The sequence below is a fragment of the Zootoca vivipara genome, chromosome 6, assembly GCF_965207765.1.
Source record: "Zootoca vivipara chromosome 6, rZooViv2.hap1.1, whole genome shotgun sequence".
Classification (NCBI taxonomy): Eukaryota; Metazoa; Chordata; class Lepidosauria; order Squamata; family Lacertidae; genus Zootoca; species Zootoca vivipara.
In genome coordinates this window covers 15,924,362-15,942,840 of record NC_142589.1, presented here as the reverse complement: position 1 = coordinate 15,942,840, position 18,479 = coordinate 15,924,362, and the positions used below count along the sequence as shown (strand labels likewise).

General features: G+C 48.3%; 1 protein-coding gene across 3 annotated transcripts in view; it reads right to left on the bottom strand.

The window, feature by feature from the left end:
- PUSL1 (pseudouridine synthase like 1) overlaps positions 1-18,479 on the bottom strand; it is a 44,973-nt gene that overhangs the window by 11,567 nt on the left and 14,927 nt on the right. For all 3 annotated transcript variants that reach the window (XR_015950447.1, XR_015950446.1, XM_088671622.1), the window contains exons 4-6: positions 9,772-9,921; positions 8,447-8,620; positions 8-62 (exon numbers count right to left, since the gene is read on the bottom strand). Coding sequence is in view for 1 of the 3 variants with exons in the window: in XM_088671622.1 (XP_088527748.1) it covers positions 8-62; positions 8,447-8,620; positions 9,772-9,921 (379 nt within the window). In the remaining 2 variants the exon portion in view is untranslated. The remainder of the gene's footprint in view (positions 1-7; positions 63-8,446; positions 8,621-9,771; positions 9,922-18,479) is intronic.

Below are 18,479 nucleotides of genomic sequence, written 5' to 3'. Positions count from 1 at the left end.
ACAGTACCTGTTTGTAGAGAAAAGAGGGGCCCGTAAACTCCATCTCCCAAAACCTCAGATGGCTGGAAAAAAGCAAAAGGGGGGGGAATGTTAGAGATAAAACCATCAGGGTGGACAGAAGGAAGCACTTTTTCAACACTGTGCACTGTTCAGCTCTGGAACTCGCTTCTGCAGGATGGATTTTTGCCACCACTCTGGATGTTCCCAAGACCTCCTGAAGAATGATGTGGGCCCATCAGCCGATAGGCCGGAGGAGTGCATCCTTCCTCTAATAATAGCACCCAGGGAAAAAAGAAAAAAATCAGTTTAAAAAATGAGTTTCCCAGGTGGGTGTGCTTTAGGGTAAAAAGCCAGACTCGGACTGTGGGCTGGAGCATCCCCACCCATGTTGTCGGGCAAGATTGGTGGCAGCAGACCAGCGGTTTCGCGGGGCTGCTTCACCACCACCTCGCTGGCCCTGATGAAGAGTCAAGAGCATTTTGATGCACAGCAGACCCAGCAGCGCCCTTCGGATTTGCAGTGAGGTCCAGGAATGGAACCTCCAGGGACAGAGGCAGTATACCTCTGAACACCTGGGCACAAGCATCAGGGGTACAGCCACTGCCTTCATGCTGGGGGCAATCCGACAGCACTCTTCTGATGTATGCAGGGTGAGCGTCGCAAGCAGCTCAGAAGCCACTTCAGCAACATATTTTAAGTAGGAGTGGACACATCAGTCGATTTCTACTCTGTGCCACTTTCATATGTGGAGTTGATACTTTTTAGTTTATTTTCATGTGTAATAATTCATTTCTTTCTGTATTAGAGGATATGTGGACTAGCTGTTCATTAGGTCCCGCAATACGGAATTCCTTGTGTATTTTTTGTAGCTGATTATTATGGGTAGCGTTTGTTTTGATGCTAAAGATGTTCAATTTAGTTGGTAATTCTGTCTTACAGAATTTGGCAGTCCTCTTGGATTTAGATGTTTTCACCCAGGTCACAAACCATTTAGAGACGTGTTTAAATATAACTTTGGAACTCCCTGCTTATTGATACCAGGCAGGTGCCTTCGTGGTACCCTCTTCGACACCTGCTAAAAACATTTCTGTTTAGACAAGCCTGCCCAGTTGTTGATATGAACTTTCATCTGTTTCTACTATATTATCAATTTAGATTTTCAAAAGGTCTTAAATTATTGTTGTTAATTTTTCCTATTGCTAATATTATCCTTTTATCCTTTTTGTAAATCCCTTTGGGGCTTTGTTTTCCAATCTTTCAAGCAATTTATAAATCTTATGAAATAAATAATACAAAGTATCAAATAAGCAATATATAACTTGTCCAAGTGGACAATAACTAAAATCCAGGTCGGATCCATCTCGTTTCTGTATATAAGGGTGTTGTTGTTGTTTTGAAGTTAATATTCACACTCTTTTCGTATGCCTTTTCCAAAAAACATTTCCGCACACGTTCTACCCTTAAAAAAACACCAAGACTTCAGATTTAGCAAGCATTTTGACATACTGTCTGAGAAGGTAATGGCAGAACTCATAGATGTGCATATGCTAAAAAGTAACTGCTTTCTGACCTGCATGTTAAGTCCAGGAAATGTGAACCTGCTTTAATGCTTTGCTTTAAAAACAAAAAACTGCAAGTCAAATGAAATACTTGAACATTCTCAATTTTCTGAGTGCAAAAAAGAAAAAAATGGAAATGGAAATCTGGGTCAGTCTTAAGGCAGAAAAGGAACTCACTGGATCTTTCTAAGTGGAGGCTGGTCCATTAGGGCAAAGGGGGCAGTGCCCCACCAAGCGCAATCTGGACTCAGCCAGCCACCACCTGCCAGGCTCTTCTTACAACCTGTCCACTTCCACCAAGTTTCAGGAGCTGTCCTTGCAGAACTCAGCCGGGAAGAGGATGGGGACACACCTGAGTTGGCTGGACCAAACATTGGCTCTGGCGCCACCTACTGTTGGGCTCCCTGCCTTCCTCCGCACCAGTTCCAATGGGCACCACCCACCTGCCTTTTGCCCATGAGGGTGTTTGTTATGCTCAGGTCCACCTTTTGCAGGTTTTCCAGAAACATCGGCCTGCTCACTGTGAGGACAGGATGGTGGGCTAGCCGGGCTGTCGGCCTGACCCAGCAGCCAGGCTCCATTAGCTATTTGATATAATATATACTGTACTTTTCCATGTATAAGACTAGGTTTTTTCTTTAAAAATTATGCTAAAAAGTGGGGGCTGCCTTATACATGGATAGTGCATAGTGCAAATTTCTTAAATTTGAGTCCCCCCAAATACACAGAAAAATACGGTCACGGTCTCGGTCTCTCTCTCTCTCTCTGTGTGCCTTACATAAATAGTTAAATATAAATCTTTAAACTTGTCAGGCTGGCAACACTTGAACAACAAATATTATTCACAAACTCCTCCAGACGGCGTCTGCATGAAGTCCCCACAACTCTCAGTTTCACAGCCAAGATCAGGCACCCCCAAACTCGGCCCTCCAGCTGTTTTGGGACTACAACTCCCATCATCCCTAGCTAACAGAATCAATGGTCAGGGATGATGGGAATTGTAGTCCCAAAACAGCTAACGGGCCAAGTTTGGGGAATGCCCGGTCAAGATAGAAGTAACTGAATAACCAGCCAACTGCCAACAGCCAATTTCCAACTGCCACCTCCTTTCCCCCAATACCATCTATTCCTTGTGAAATACATTCCCAAAGAAATTACATTACAAATACTGACAGTCTCTTCTTTTTTGGGGGGGGGGATTCGGAGCCAGGGTCAAGGCCCCCTGGAGTCTGCTTGCGTGCGAGAACAGAGAACGGCGGCCCAGATTAAGGCTTGCTTTTAGTGACTCGCAAAGAGCCCAAGGCCTCTGCCTAAATCTCTCAGTGACCGAAAATATAAGCGATTCAACCTTAATGGGAAGCAGGCGCAACAAAGCACGATCGATAGGCTGCTCCCTCCCGCCTCCCCGCTTGCGAGGAGAAAGGATTATGGCTCCACTTAAAATTCTTCTTAAAAGCTGGGACGGAAACGATGGGTCCAAATCTGCGAGCTGGCAAAGAGCACCCCAAATCTATCTGCAGCCTCAGTGCTTGGGATTAATCTGCCAATCGGGGTCTTCGTTTTTTTCACAGGGCGAATTGGGGCAGGCTGTAAATTGGCAAGCTGTATTAAAGACCACTGTCATTGTTAGCTCTTGTCTATTGTTCACCGTCCCCCAAAAAGGCTATAGAGCAAGCTTGGCCAAGCTTACCCCCCCAACCCAAGGCATTCTTTGGCATAAGGGGCTAGAAGCAGTCACTGCCTGCTTCACCCACATGGAGGGCTTGGCAGAACCACCCTTGAGGACTAGTAACTTAAAAAAACAAAAACCACCACTTGCTTATTTGCAGAACAATCTTTAAGGATGTGTTACATTTATTTACTAAAAATAATAATAATAATCCACTGTGTGTTTATTTGTGGGGAGGGTTTGCCAGAAGAATCTTGAGGACTAGTAACTTAAAACAAAAACAGAAACACCACCACCGTGGAAGTCAAAAGGTTTACGTTTTATGCCGACTTGCAGGATTCATGGCATGTTGTTTTCTAGGCCTCCCGCTTCTAACAATTCAGCCAAAAATAAATAGTGCTGACAAGGGAGAGGGTGGGATAATAGGTCTGTAATCACCTAGCATGTGATTTCATGAGGGAGGCAGCTATCCATCTCTCTCTCTCTCACTGGGCTTTTTCAGATGGGTTTTTAAAGAATGTGATTTCCTCGGTCAGCAGTCTAGGGTGGGCTAACAGAAAAGTCAGCAAATCTGACAGCGTTTAAAGCTCAGAGGGTTTCAAGCAGTCAGGGAAACCGGGCAGGCGGCACGGCCAGGTGGTAAAGCTTCGTCTGGACTGTACCACTTCCGGCAGCACCATGGGGGGGGGATAGGGGGGAGACCAAATCCACCCCCTGCCCTGAATTCATCACGCCATTCACAGGCAACAGTTGGGGAGGGGGGCATTTCACTAATTGTTACTTTTTCATGATGCTTCAAGGAAGGGTGACAGGTGCCAACACCCTGGAAAATCTACCCGTGCCAACCCAAGGAAAATATAATTTATTGTATTTCACAAAATTTATATGCCACTTAGTTTTTAAAAAACACACCTAAAACTAAAACCTCAAAGCAGTTTCCCAAAAGAATGAAAAACTCAGTTTTTTAAAATAATAATAATAATCCTCCTTTAAATATATCCAATGAGAGAACAATGAACAATGAACATCAGAAAATCCCTGTTGGACCGGGCCAAAGGATCTGGTCTTCACAGCAACCAACAAGATCTTCATCGAGGAAGCCTGAAAGCAGGACTTGAGTCCAGCAACAGCACTGTCCAATTTGTGATTCCCAGCGACTGGTATCCGGGGGCGTTTCTGCTTCCAACCATGGAGGCAGAGCATAGCCATCGTGGCTAATAGCCACAAGTTTGTCCCATCCTCCATGAATTTGTCCCATCCTCTTTTAAAGCCATCCATGCCGGTGGCTTCCACTGCCTCCTGCGGGAGTGAGTTCCGCAGTTCCACTATGCGCCGCATGAAGAAATCCTTTCTTTTATCTCTCCTGAATCTTCCAGCCATCAGCTTCACTGGATGCCCATGAGTTCCGAGTGTTATGAGAGAGGGAGAAAAAAGTTTCCCCATCCACTTTTTCCATGCCTTGAATATTTTATACACTTCTACTACTACTTGCCCCCTTTTGCCCCTTTTCCCCAATGTAAAAAGTCTTAAATGCTGCAAGCTTTCCTCATGGGAGCAAGTTTCTCCACCCCCTCAATTATTTGTATGTCTATTCAATGTTATGTTTATAATTTGTGAAAGAGAGAAGAAAATCAAAACAAACTGTGAAAATATCTGCGAAAAAGGGAAAGATAACAGAAGGAAGAAAGAAGAAAAAAGAATGGAAGTCCAACATATAAAGTTGAATAGAAATTGGACTTAATAATAAATAAATAAAAATATTTGCTTTTATTCATTTCATGAAAATTACACACCACTTAAAAAACCAACAACCTCAAAGCACTTTACAAAAAAAGAGGAAACCAAAAGATTGGTTCTTCTCTTAATCCTGAAACTCTTCCAGTCCTACAATACCCTTTTTTCGAGGTGAGGCAAACCACACGCTCCTTTAAAATATCTGTCCTTTCTGCCCTGAAAGTTAGAAGTTGGTAGTAAGTGCTGTTTGCTGATATTATTATTATTATTTAAAAAAACCTATACAAAGCTTGATTGCTAAAAACAACAACCCCAAAATCTCAAAGCGATGTACAACCGTCCACCCCCCAAGAAAAAAATTACAATAGTTTAAAACATTCCAAATGTTAAAATACTTTGAATGGGTTAAAATCCACATCAACTTTCTAAGCATCTGGGTAGGTTTGTCTAAACTAGAATTTTAGCAGGCGTCAAAAAGAGTGCAATGAAGGTGGCTGCCTGATATCATGAGGCAGGGAGTTCCAAAGTGTAAGCAATGTCACATTAAATGGTCAGAGAGCCCTTACAAATGTGGAACGGGTGTTACGTGGCACCTGCAGTAATGCCAGTGGATAATGGAAACAATGACCTGGGATGGCGGCTCTCCCTCCATGGAGAGTCTTCCACCAGTGTGCGAAGAAGCCCTCGCTCTGAAATTCCTGGGTTGGGCAAAGGGTTGCACAAGAGAGCCTGTAAACACCCGCCCGCAATTCCATGACTATTATTCAATCCATTTTCAGATCACATGGAGACTTTGCTCCGAGACAGCTGGTCTTTCTCCCACAACCTGGCAAGGCCCAGCAGGCCCAGGAAAGAGAGACAATAGGAATCGTGTTGGTTTTCTCTTTTTGAAAATGCAAGATTCCTCACTCTCCTCCTGCGCCCCCTCCTCCCCACCCGCCCCCGGCATCCTGCTCAAATGGTTGGCACCCTTAACGCTCAATTTTCTTCTGCCTTTTTCGGCCGTTATGGGATAAGCTGGGGCGGGGGAGAGAGACAATCTGTTACGAAGGGTTGTCCTACGCAAAAGCAGACCCGCTGAAATTAATGGGCACGATTCACTTAGGTTAGTGAGTTCTCAATCTCTTTTCCTCTGGGCCACACTTTCAAAATAAAAAAATTTGCTCGCACCACACCAGTTTTGCTCTGGGGCATGTTAAAGGGTACGGTGGCACCATTCGCATAACAAAAACTGCCACAGGGATATCGACATTTTTGAAAGTGGGGGTTCCACGGGGTTCTAATTTTAGAGACAAGCTCCTAGTCCTGAAGGAAGTGGTGAAGAAATGTGAGCAATGTTTAGTTAAATCTCTGCATCTAAGATGCAGGTTTCGGCAGGGGCTGGCACTTCAGCACCAGAGACAGCTCCCTGCCCCTCCATCCCCACTCCTCTTCTCAGGCTCTCCGCCTTGACAGCTGCTTCCTCTGGCAGCTTCTTTGCCAAATAAAACCGACACGTCCACACAACTCCTTGAAAGACCTCCGCTTCTGAAAGCACGGCAGACAATGCGGGATAACCTTGGGAACGCACTTATCCTTCGACACGGCAAGAGAAAAGGCCCCTGCATTATAGTAATCCAAAGTTCGTTTTCCTTATTTCCCTCCCCCCCCTCTCCTTTCTCTTTCCAACAACGAGCTTCCAAGTAGAATTACTCCGTGTCCTTCGAGTTTCAAATAATCCTCCTATTCTTTCCCCCTGGCTTTCTCGCTTCCCCTTCGAACAATGAAGTGCGGCTTCCGAACCCGGCGTCTTAAGGGCATCTGTTTGAAACAGGCCTTTTCTATCGAGCAGGGGAGTTGCTAAGCAACTCTGGAGAGGGGATTTGCAACACCCCATCGAGAGGAGCATCGAGGCCATGATCCTGAGCCTCGGCAATGTGGTGCGCCGTAATGGGCTGTCTGTGGCCACCTGGTCCTGTCCTTATACGCTGTCGAGGGACAGAAGCTGGGGAGCAAAGATGACTGAAAGGGAGTTCCAATGCTTCCAATGTAGGGCCGTAGCTCAGTGGTTAGAACATCTATCTATCTATCTATCTATCTATCTATCTATCTATCTATCTATCTATCTGTTGGACTCTCAGGTCAAGAGCTGCAATCAGCTGCACGTAACTCGGCAGTAGAGCAGCTGCCTTCATGCAGAAGGCCTTGAGTTCAATCTACAGCATCTCCAGGTAGGTCTCGTGCCCCAAACCCTGGATACCCGCTGCATCAGTAGACGGTAGAGAAGTGGGCTATTGATGGCTACTAGCCGTGATGGCTCTGCTCTGCCTCCATAGTTGGAGGCAGCAATGCTTCTGAATGGGAGCTGCTGGAAACTGCAGGAGGCAAGAGGGCTCTTGTGCTCTGGTCCTGCTTGCTGGTTTCCTATAGGCATCTGTTTGGCCACTGTGAGAACAGGTGGGCTATTGGCCTGATCCAGCAGGCTCTTATGTTCTCAGTATAAAAGGCAACTTCTTCTTATGTCTTAAGAGAAGGTCATAGCTCACGGATGGATTGGCTTCCTTCCATGAAGAGGGTCCCAGGTTCAGGAATGGGGTGCCCCCTGCCCGAAACCTTGAGGAGCCACTGCCAGTCAGTGTTGACAATACCAAGACAGATGGACCAAGGGGTCTGACTCTCTATAAGCCTTGCTGGGTTCCTGTGGGAGGCGTGAGAGAGGCTTCTAAAATGGAGAACAGAGAGAGCTATGCATTGGAATTGTCAGGCCTACGTTTAAAATTGATGAACACAACTAACTTGGGTCAGTTGATTTCAGTGGGTGTGTCCTTAACCCAGAGCAACACATCTGCAACCCTACCATGGCAAGGACACTATTGAACTGGGTCTAACTTGAGGCAAGGGGCCTTTCTTTGATCCTATGCCCTGCATTCCTCCTGCAAAAGTGATTAGCAAACAATGGGAATAAATTGTTCAAGAACAGCAAACAAGCAAGCAAACGATATAGAATTAATGGGTTGAATCCAACTAGGGCTGCATACACACCAAACATTTTAAGCATGTGCACACCCAAGAATCCTGGGAACTGTAGTTTGTTAAGGGTGCTGGAAATTGGCACTTGGAATGGTAAGCTACAGTTCTCAGGAATTTTTTTAGGGGGCTGTTGAGGAGATGGGCTTTAAATGTATAGTGCGTACACAGTCTAAGACCTACTCAGAGCAGACCCATTGAAATGAATGGACCTAAGTTAGTCATACAATCATCGAAGTGGAAGGGACCCATATCATCTAGTCCAACCCCCTGCAATGCAGGAATAGGCAGCTGTGCCATACAGGGATCAAAACTGCCACCTTGGGGTTATTAGCACCACGCTCTAGCCAACTGCCATATCCATTAACTTCAATGGACCTACTCTGAATAGGGCTAGCACTGAAGGCAATCCATTATATTATTTTTAAAAAGTCCACTGAACCTGGCCTCCCACCATAAAACCCCTCAGTGATGTTACCTGTCTTTGCTGTGCTCCGAGAGAAAGCCAGGAACAGGCCTGACCTCCACCCGCGAAAGGGTCCTAACCGGGTCTCGCTTGGGGAGTTCCGTAGAGGCTGAGCGGAAGGTGCTGAAGTCGTGGGTGCCCAGCAGGAAGGCCGCTGCCTCCTGCATGGCCAGCGGGTTCAGATGGCTGAAGTGAGACAGGAAAAAGACTCTGAGAACAGCGAAGGGATGTAGGGAGCTGCTTCACAGAGGCGAGATCATCTATTCCAGGCATAGGCAAACTCGGCCCTCCAGATGTTTTGGGACTACAACTCCCATGATCCAAAGCTAACAGGACCAGTGGTCAGGGATGATGGGAATTGTAGTCCCAAAACATCTGGAGGGCCGAGGTTGCCTATGCCTGATCTAGGCCACGGTTTCCCAAATGTGAGTCTCCAGCTGTTTTTGGACTACAACTCCCATCATCCCTTGCTAGCAGGACCCAGTGGTCAGGGATGATGGGAATTGTACTAAAAAAAACAGCTGGAGACCCAAGTTTGGGAAACCCTGATCTAGGCCAGCCTTATGCCAGCCTGGGGGTCCTCTGGTTGTGTTGGACCACAACTCCCACCACTTGATGGGAGTTGTGGTCCTACACGTTGAGAGTGCCCCAGGTTGATGAACATCTCAAACTACTTGTTGGACTACAACTCCCATCATCCCTGAACACTTGTCCTGCTAGCTGGGGATGCTAGGAGTCCAACAACAGCTGGGGACCCAAGTTTGAGAAGCACTGGCTTAGTGTTTGAGCATCTGCCTTGCAAGCAGAATGCTCCAGGTTCAATTCCCGGCCTCTGCAAGCAGGGCTGGGAGAGACTTCTGCCAGAAATCCTAAAGAGCAGCTGCCAGCCAGTGTAGACTGCACTGAGATAGATGGGCCGATGGTCTGGCAGCTTCCTCTGTTCCTCTAATGATTCAGCAGCATATAAATCAGCCTTAAATAAATAACTCAATAAATAGAACACACTATAGTTGGCAGGATTTGAATAAACATGCACACATTTTTAATAGAACAATATGAATAATTAGGGAAATGATAGGCGCAATTGTATAACATGCAGAAATAATATGCAAAAAAAAATCAGATAGGGGAGCTGAAGGAAGTTTGGGAAGGAGGGAAGGGGGGAGGGGGAGGGGGAAAATTTTGTTCATTGTAGTATTTATAATTTGTATTGGTGTGATATTGATTAATAAAAAATATTTAAAATAAAAAAACTCAATAACTAGAAGGCACCCAGTGCCATTTGTGTACCCAACTCCCTGACCTACAGTGTCACAAACTCAGTGTCACAAACTCACCCTCGATATGTCGCCCAGCAGCGGTTCCGCTCAAAGACCGGCAGCTCCAAACGGTGAGAGCACCCGGTCACCACCCGGTAGACGTACGTCCTCGACCGGGCTGAGAAGCGGGCGTGGAAGGTGCTGGGGACACAACGAGCACCCAGGATGCTGTTGAGAGAGAGAAAGGAGGGTCATTTTCCGAAATGTAGATGGGGAAGTGGGTGCGATTTAAATAACAAAGGCCTGGTTCCCAGGATCAGTCTGCATGAGAAGATGTCAAGGCCTTATGTTCTAGAAGGGGGTCTGCAAACCTCCTGCCATAAGGCTACAACTGAGCCTTTTTAACTGCCTCAGATTTGTCTAGCCCACAAAGAGCACCAGGCCCTGTGATTGGCTAGCAGTCTGGGAAGGCCCATTGCTCAGGGGTAGAGCATCTGCCTTGCATGTAGAAGGCCTCAGGTCCAATCCCCAGCATCTCCAGGTAGAGCTGGAGGTGCCCCTAGTCTGGAACCCTGGAGAGCTACTGCCAGTCAGAGCAGACAATACTAAGCTAGCTGGGCCAAGCATCCTAACGGGTAGCTTCCTATGGGTTTTTTTGGGGGGGGAGGGGGAGGAGAAGCTCAGTGATAGAGTACCTGTCCTGCCTGCCGAAGGTCCCAGGTCCAACCCCCAGGTTCTCTGGGTAGGGCAGGGGAAACCACTCCTACCTGAAAGGCTGGAGAGCTGCTGCCAGACAGTGTGTGCACTGTGCTGAGCTAGGCAGGCCCATAGGCCTGATTCGGTGTAGGGCAGCTCTCCAGGCACCTAGGAAGGCCCAGCTCTTTGCAGGTGTCAACAGTCAGCTGATCATCAGCACCTGCAAAGGCATGAGGCATGTCTTTACCTGTTCCCCACCTGACACACATTTGTGTGCTGAAATTCCTTGCACAAACACACACACATAATGGAACATCAGGGGGGGAATGAGTCCTGTCCTACCCTGACATGCTAGCTCTCTAAGTGCAGGGCACCGCAGGGCTCAACATGCAGCTGGCCCCGGATATAGGGCGATGGCCTCCTCAGCCACTAGCCTGGTGGCTTCCCCACGGCATCTCCCAATGCAGCCCGGCCCTAGATGGAGTCAAGTGTCTGAAGCAGCAGGGAAGGGAGGGGGCAGGAAGAATGACCTAGTTTTCTTCTCTCTCTCTCTCTCCATCTGCTGCGGTGAAGCGATTACCAGCCGTTTGAAAACAGCCATCGCAGACAGGATGAGACGTTCCTGGGCAACCAGGTGTGCATTTGCTCAGGGTTCATCCACAGTGTGGACATTTGGATCCCATGCTGGGGTTAGGAATGCAGGAACAAAGGAAGCTGCCTTGCATTGAGAGTCGGGCCATTGGTCCAGCTAGCTCAGAACTTAAGAAAAGCCCCGAGGGATCAGGTCAGCGGCCCATCTAGCCCAGCATCCTGTTCTCCCAGTAGCCGACCAGATCCCTGTGGGAAGCCCACCAGCAGGACTCGAGCACAAGAGCCCTCTCCCCTCCGACAGCCTCCAGCAGCTGGTATTCACAAGCATTGCTGCCTCCAGCTGTGAAACAACATATCCTCTAAACATCTGGAAATGAAATATTATGAATGAGTATCAGCTGGTTCCCCGAGTTCCCTTGGAAGAGGGGTTGATAAGCCAGTCTGGGAATTGTAGTTCTGTGAAGGGGAATGGGGGCCTCCTAACAACTCTCAGCACCCTTAACGAACTACAACTCCCATAATGCTTTTGGCTGCTTAAAGTGGCATCACGGTGCTTGAAGTATATGGTGTGAATGTGGCCTAATAAGGCTACCAGCGGATAAGGCGAAGGGATCCAGGCAGATGTTCCAGCCTTTCCTCTCCTTGCAAATGCCAGCAAAAAGAAAAAGAAAAAAGAAGCTTCCACTGAGAGCAAACAGGTGGATAAGATTACTGGTCCCCCCTTGGCTCAAATTGCCATGACAACAAAATGGCTCCCACGAAGGCCTCTCAGAGCACATGGATCGCAGCCACAAAACAGAACGAAGGCAGGCGAGAGCAGGGAGACGGACCATTATGAGTAGAGGCAGCAGCGGCTGCTAAGCCCTGGCAGCCAGATTAGCTTCTGGGGAATAACAGGATCACTGGCCGTGTAAAATCCTTTTAGAGGAGATAAAGCACCAAGTTAACGCTGGCTGGGGATGGAGGGTACGAGGGCCCACTGAGGACATTGAGATCATAGTCTCAGTGTTGCCGACCTGTTGCAGGATGGGCAAGGAGAAAGGCTGCAGCTCGGTGGGAGAGCATTTGCCTTGCGGGAAGATAATTTGGGGGTCGATCCCCAGCATCTCCAGGCAGGGCTAGGAGAAGCCCTCTTTCTGACATCCTGGAGAGCTGTCGCCAGTCAATGTTGACAATTATTATTTGTTTAGGGCATTTGTGCTGGACTTCTTGGGCCAGAAAGGCTCCCCAAGCAGCTTAGATACCATCAAAGCAAGACATGCCCTACTTGCAGGCCGGGATTCTCAAAATGCGAAATGAAGCACGACATGACGTACAAGGGGAAAGCGACAGGGTCACCTAGTCCAGCCCCCTGCAATGCAGGAATCTCAACATGTGGTTTCCCCATCCAATTTGAAACCATACTGTACCCTGCTTAGCTTTGCAAATGTGCTAGCAGTTACTGACCAGATGGCACAGTTGAGGGGCAAGGATGTTCCAGATGGAGCTGGAGTTCTGGTGAACCTGATGGAATGAGCCTTCTGCTTTGTCTTTTTCCCACTGAGGCAGCCTGGTGGAATGTTTGCTCCCCAGATAACAGCAGAACCCACACATGCCCAGATGGAACAAGGGTCTGGGATTTGGTACAAGGCAGCTGCCTCCTAGGTTTCTATATCTTGGGAGGCGGCCGTACCTCCTTTGCACCAGAAGGTCCTGGGTTCAGTCCCCAATGGCACCTCCAGGTAGGGCTGGAAAGAACCCCTGAAACCCCGGGGAGCCGCTGCCAGCCAGTGTTGACAATACTGAGCTTGGAGGAGCGTCTTGAGGGGTGTGTGCAACTGGGCAGAGACTAGTCTGCTAGGCAGAAAGGACCTTTGCATCCATCGCCCCACCCACTTTTGCCTCTGGCCCCACCCAACCCAGCATGTGGCCCCTGGCAAATTTGCCCAGAGACAATGGGGCTGGTGGAAGGGCAGCTCCCTTGCCCCCTGTAAGGGGGAGGGCTTATAGAGAACAGCCCCCCCCTCAGATCGAGCTCTTCACAGAGCAGCAAGTCCAGTAGCGGATCGGATTACAGGAATCAGGAAGCAGAGAGGGAGGTGAGAGGCTCTGACAGCATGCGAGAGCCTCAGCACCGCGTAGAGAAGCAAGCAGATGGGAAGGAAATGACGGGATCGGCCACTGGAGAGCAGTCAGAAAGACGGCCCTTTCCCCCGACGCCCAAATTGAGGCGCATGGCACCCCGTAGGGCGAGAGGGAGGCGCTTTGGGGTTCCCAAGCGGTTATGTTGGGCGTGAAACAGGAAGAAGCCATTGTGAGGTTCTGACTCTGACTAAGCAGACATGTTTTCCAGACTTTTTGCACTGTAAATAATATGCACAATAAAAACACCTTAAAGACAAGGAGGTGTGGAGCATCGTTACTCAAGAGTAGCCACAAAAATCTCTGACACCCACCAAAAGACAAAGGAGGGGGGAGCATTGGGACTCCCGAGAGCCTTGTTTTGACAGCCCCAAGCTAAAAGGGATTGGGAGGATCTGCCTGACATTTATTCTTCCTAGCTGTTGTCATGGAATCCGTATTAACGTGGGCACATAGCAAGCCTCAAGCACACCTACTCCTAAGAGAGACTGCTGCTGGCCAGGGGGGGGGGGGGCGTACAGATGGATATTGTCTTTCGTTTTCATTAAGATGTTACATAAGTTGGCTCTCCCCTACCCCTCCAAAAAGGTGGGTACATTTCCGCTGTGCCAAAGACTCGGGGTAGAGGGGGGATGACTCACCTTCTTCACCCCATGAGATCGCAGTGTGTAAATAGGGGATGGATTGGATATTACCTTCAGGGACTGAGTTTTCACAGGTGGGTGGGGCCGCCCAGCTGCCCATCACCTGATGATGTCGCCATGATGCTGGGCAGGTGGCCGGTTTTGGCCCACAAGGACTGCAGGGAGCTGTGCACTGCACTTTGAAGCCACGATGATCAGCTGAACATTGGGGCTTTAAAATACAGGAGGTTGGCTTATGGTCGGGGTTGCAAGGCTTTGCATTCCTTCTTCATGTGAGTTGCAGCTATGGAACTCACTCCTGCAAGAGACAGCGGCGGCCTCCCACTTGGATGGCTTTAAAAGAGGCCCGGACTGTTAAGTATAATTGGTTTAATTGACACTGAAATGAGAATGTCTGCGTATTGGTGAAGAAGTTTAATACAGGGAGATTCCACTGAAGCTTTAGAAAAGCAAGAAGAGCACTCTGAACTCTTGCTGTGTAAAACTTTGAACAATATTTTTATGGGGTCTGGACAATGATTCCCCCCCCCCCAAAAAAGGACTCAGTTCTTACGCTTCCAGTCACTTCAAACTGCACAATATTAATATCTGCAATATGGACAAATTCACAGAGGATAAAGCTAACAATGGCTACTAGCCATCACAGTTGAAAGCTGTATGACAAAGTAAATTGCTGAGAATGGCAGGTGAGCAGATTGCTGCTGCAGGCTCCGCATGGGAACATCGGGCTGGTCACCATGAGAAGAGGATGCAGGACTAGATAGGACAGTACCTGCCTGCATTCGGCTGGCTCTCCTTATGCAGTTCAATGGCTGTGATTGCAACCCCTCCTTTTGGCCTAGCTGCATCTTTACCCGCCAGTGGTTAGAACTAGCATAAACAAAAGCCCAAAAGGGCTTGGGATCCAAACACCTAAATGATGTATCCACCATCTTGGGACTTTTGCTCAGCAAGGGAGGCCCTGCTGCTGCCGCCCCGGCTGCTGCTTGACTGGCTGGCTGGCGTCGACCCATGACAGGGTCTCTTCGGTGGTGGCTCCCCATTTTTGTAAAAGGCTCTCTCTGGGTGAGGTGCATCCCCTCTGCCATGAATCTCACTGGGTGGCCTTGGGCCAGCTGCCATCTCTTAACCCAAACCACCTCACAGGGTTTCTGTGAGGAAAAAGTGGGAAAGGGCAAAGGTGTGCATGCCACCTTGAGCTCCTTAGAGGAAAAGTGGGATATAAATATATTATTATCATTACTATTAATCATCATCATCATCATCATCATAATTGGCTACAGGAGAAATTTAAAAGCATTCCTGTTCATTCAGGCATCTAATAGCTTATTGATATTGGCCATAGGAACCTTGAACTTAGCAACTTGAATGTTAAATGGTATCTGCTGGATACCTCAGTTGGTAGAGCATGAGACTTAATTCTCAGGGTCGTGGGTTCAAGCCCCACCTTGGCAAAAGATTCCTGCATTGCAGGACTCTCATGGTCCCTTCCAACTGTACAGTTCTATGTTCCGAGAGCTTTTGAAATGGTTTGAGTCGGTTTTTAAATGACCTTCATCGTTTTGATTCGTTTCACTTTAAAGTGCGTTGTTCCAAGCTTTCGATGTTTGACACCATTTAAAATGTTTCGAGCTGGTTTTTAAATGACATTAATTGCTTTGACCGATTTTCTTTTGAATTGCATTGTTTTTAATTTTGTGATGCTCGGTGCGCTGGGACAGAAGCGGAAGAAATAAATAGCTGCTCCACCCTTGTTTCTTACCCTGAATGGCCTCGAGGGGGGATTGTCAAATAGAGATGCCAAGCCTGGTTTGGTGCAAACCAATTGCCCCCACTCCCAGTCCTGTTTGGCCAGGGGTGGCGGCTTAGAATCCTTAAACTTGGAGCAGATTATGAGGCACACTGCACACCATAGCTGCCAAGTTATCCCTTTTTTAAAGGGATTTTCCCTTATGCTGAATAGGCTTCCTCGCGAGAAAAGGGAAAACTTGGCAGCTATGCTGCACACCCTTTCCCCGTTCGTAAGGGAGGGTGAGCTATGCAGCTATACAGGTCTCCAAACCTCCCTAAGCAGAGGCCTCCAGCCCTCACTGCTGCAGCCGGCTTTGCGGTGGGAGAACAGAGAGCGAAGAAAAGTGGGAGGGGGCGGCTCAGAGAGGTAAAAATCGGAGAGAAGAGTCAAGCCTAGGATCCCGTTTCCCTCTCCAAACTTTGTCGGCAAGAAGGGCTCTGAAAGGGCCTGGCTCCCCACCCACGTTTCCTTCTTCTGCCATTATAAGAAGTAGTTTTCTCAGTGCGGGAATATTTAGAGAGAGAAGAGGCCTCCGTTGCTGGGCTCTTTTTGGCTGGTTTTCATCTCAAATGCAAAGCAGCTGAGCTGTCTTCTGGTGTTAAGAGAAATATTTGCGTGCGGGACAGAGGGGTAGAGAGGCAGCCAGGAGAACAATAGGAGGAAGAAAACATGGCCTTCCACCCTGCATTGAACCTGGAACTTCAGAGGTCTTGGCTACCAGGCTGAGAACGTTTTTCCTGCACCTGAGGCCTAGGGGTGCCCAATGTGGCCCTCCGTGACTTTCCATCTGGCCCTTGGGATGTTCCCCAGGCCATCACCCCCTCACTGACCCTGCTTCGCCTCCAGAATGTCTTGGCCTCATTGGGATGCGCTTGAACACAGTCTAGCCTCCTGCTTGCCTGGGTGGAGGGCAGAGATTGTGCATAGCCAATCTGTTGCCCTGCCCACTTTTGCCCCTGGCCCCGCCTACCTGTGGCACGTGGCCCTTGGAGGGCCGTCCTGAAGGGAATGCTCCCATTGGTCTAAAAAAAAGGTTCCTCAATCCTTTCCAGAATTGAAGTGGAATAAGTTGCTAGTCCTCATTGTCTACACTTGCGTCCTTGGGGTTGCACCTGCGGCACAGGTAACAACAGGGTTGGGGCCTGATGCTGGCTCTCTTCCAGGTGCCCTCTTCTAAAAACAGTGCCTGAACATTGTATCGGGGCCTCTGGAGCCCAAAGGAATGAGCACTTAGCAGCGCTATTCCCCCCACAAAGCTAGTTAACTCCCAGAGCAGTTTAACAATCCCTCTTCCCAGGGAACTCTGGGAACTGTAGTTCTGGGAGTGGACTAGAGGATCTCCCGGCAGCTCCCAGAACAAACTACAACTCCCGTGATTCTTAGGGGGAAGCCATGCCTGTTCAAAATAAAGCCGCAGTGCTATAAATGCATGGTGGCCTAGATCCACTAACAGGAATGGAGATGGCTAACGTCCATTTATTTTAATGGGTTAATCTGAGTAAGAATCAGTTGGGTACACACCTCTATGAGCCTGAGCAACCTCAGCAGACAGGAACCTTAAAACAAATACTTTAGATTTTTAGGGAACTTTAGTTTCAACAGGATTTTGAATAAACATGCAATTATTAATGGTTACAGTTTTGAATTTTATTGTGTTATTATTTTCCTTAGTGGGTTGTGCAAACTGCTATTCTGAATACTGTAATTCCTTTTTATAATGCAGGGTAGAGCACTGGAGATGAGTTTATGGAACCAAGCAGGGAGGGGTAGCCTGAAAAAGTTCGGGAACCACTATTTTAAATATTTGCACTGTTGCCTCATGAACAGGAGGTGTTAGATTCCGTGCCCCACCCCCAACCCTGGAGGAAAATTGGAGAGTAAAACAAAAAAAGACTGACATCAGCCCTATCAACCTGAATGTGATGCATCGGCATCTGAGCCAAGTTGTGTTAAACAAAACAAGGATTAGGGAGGAAAAGCAAACCCGGAGCCAGAGAGTTGGGGGTGCGGGAGAGGAGAGGAAAGACGGACGGGGTCGACAATCAGAACTACTTGCTATTCTTTGTGCAAAGCAGGGGCCAGGCGCCAACTGGGCTCTCTAATCAGCCTTCTGTTTCTTCTTTCTTTTTCTAAGCAAAAATAAAAAATTCAAGCCACCAGAAGGCAGACGAAAGCTCAATGCCCCCTGCAACAGAGGTAGCAAACTCTCGCCTCCACTTTTTATGCAGCACCATATCGGCACACATGGCATTCTACCGCTTGCAGGAGGGCAGGTCTCTGCCTGGAGGGGCTTACAATCTAAAAAATCCAGCATGGTCAGCCTTTACTAGGGATTGAGCCTTTAGTGTGCCAGGGCCCTGCCCCATGGAGCTCCCTGCCACCAGAGGTTCAGGAGGAACAATTCCTGCCTTCTTTTAGACCAATGGTTCCCATCCTTTTTGGCATGGTGGCCCACAAGCTTGGAGTCAGTTGGCAAGGTGCATGAGGCACAAGGTCTTGCTGTGTTTTTATGAACGTGTGCTTTCAAATCAATCAATCGCAGGAGCTCAGATATACACAGAACCCTGGCAAGGATCCCTCTCCCCCACCTCTTTAGAACAGTGGCGTGATTTCCCCGTCTTAGCGGTGCCTCTGTGTAAAGGGGTGGTGAATCTACTTATGCAACATCTCAACAAAAGGAGGGAGAAGAGCCATACCGCAAGGAACACGCAGCCCTTGGGGAGCAGGGGAGCTGAAACTCAGGATTGTGCCCACGTTGCATGCGATCCATGACAACCGCTAGAATAGCGTAACGGAAAATAAATGTCAAGAAGATCCGCTCATGCCTGTTTGCTCAGGGCTGTCAGAATAAGGACCCCCACCCCACCCCCGCAATGGTCCCAAGGATGACTATCAGGAGCCTGGCAACACGCCGTGCAATTATTGAACAATCTCCAGTGCTG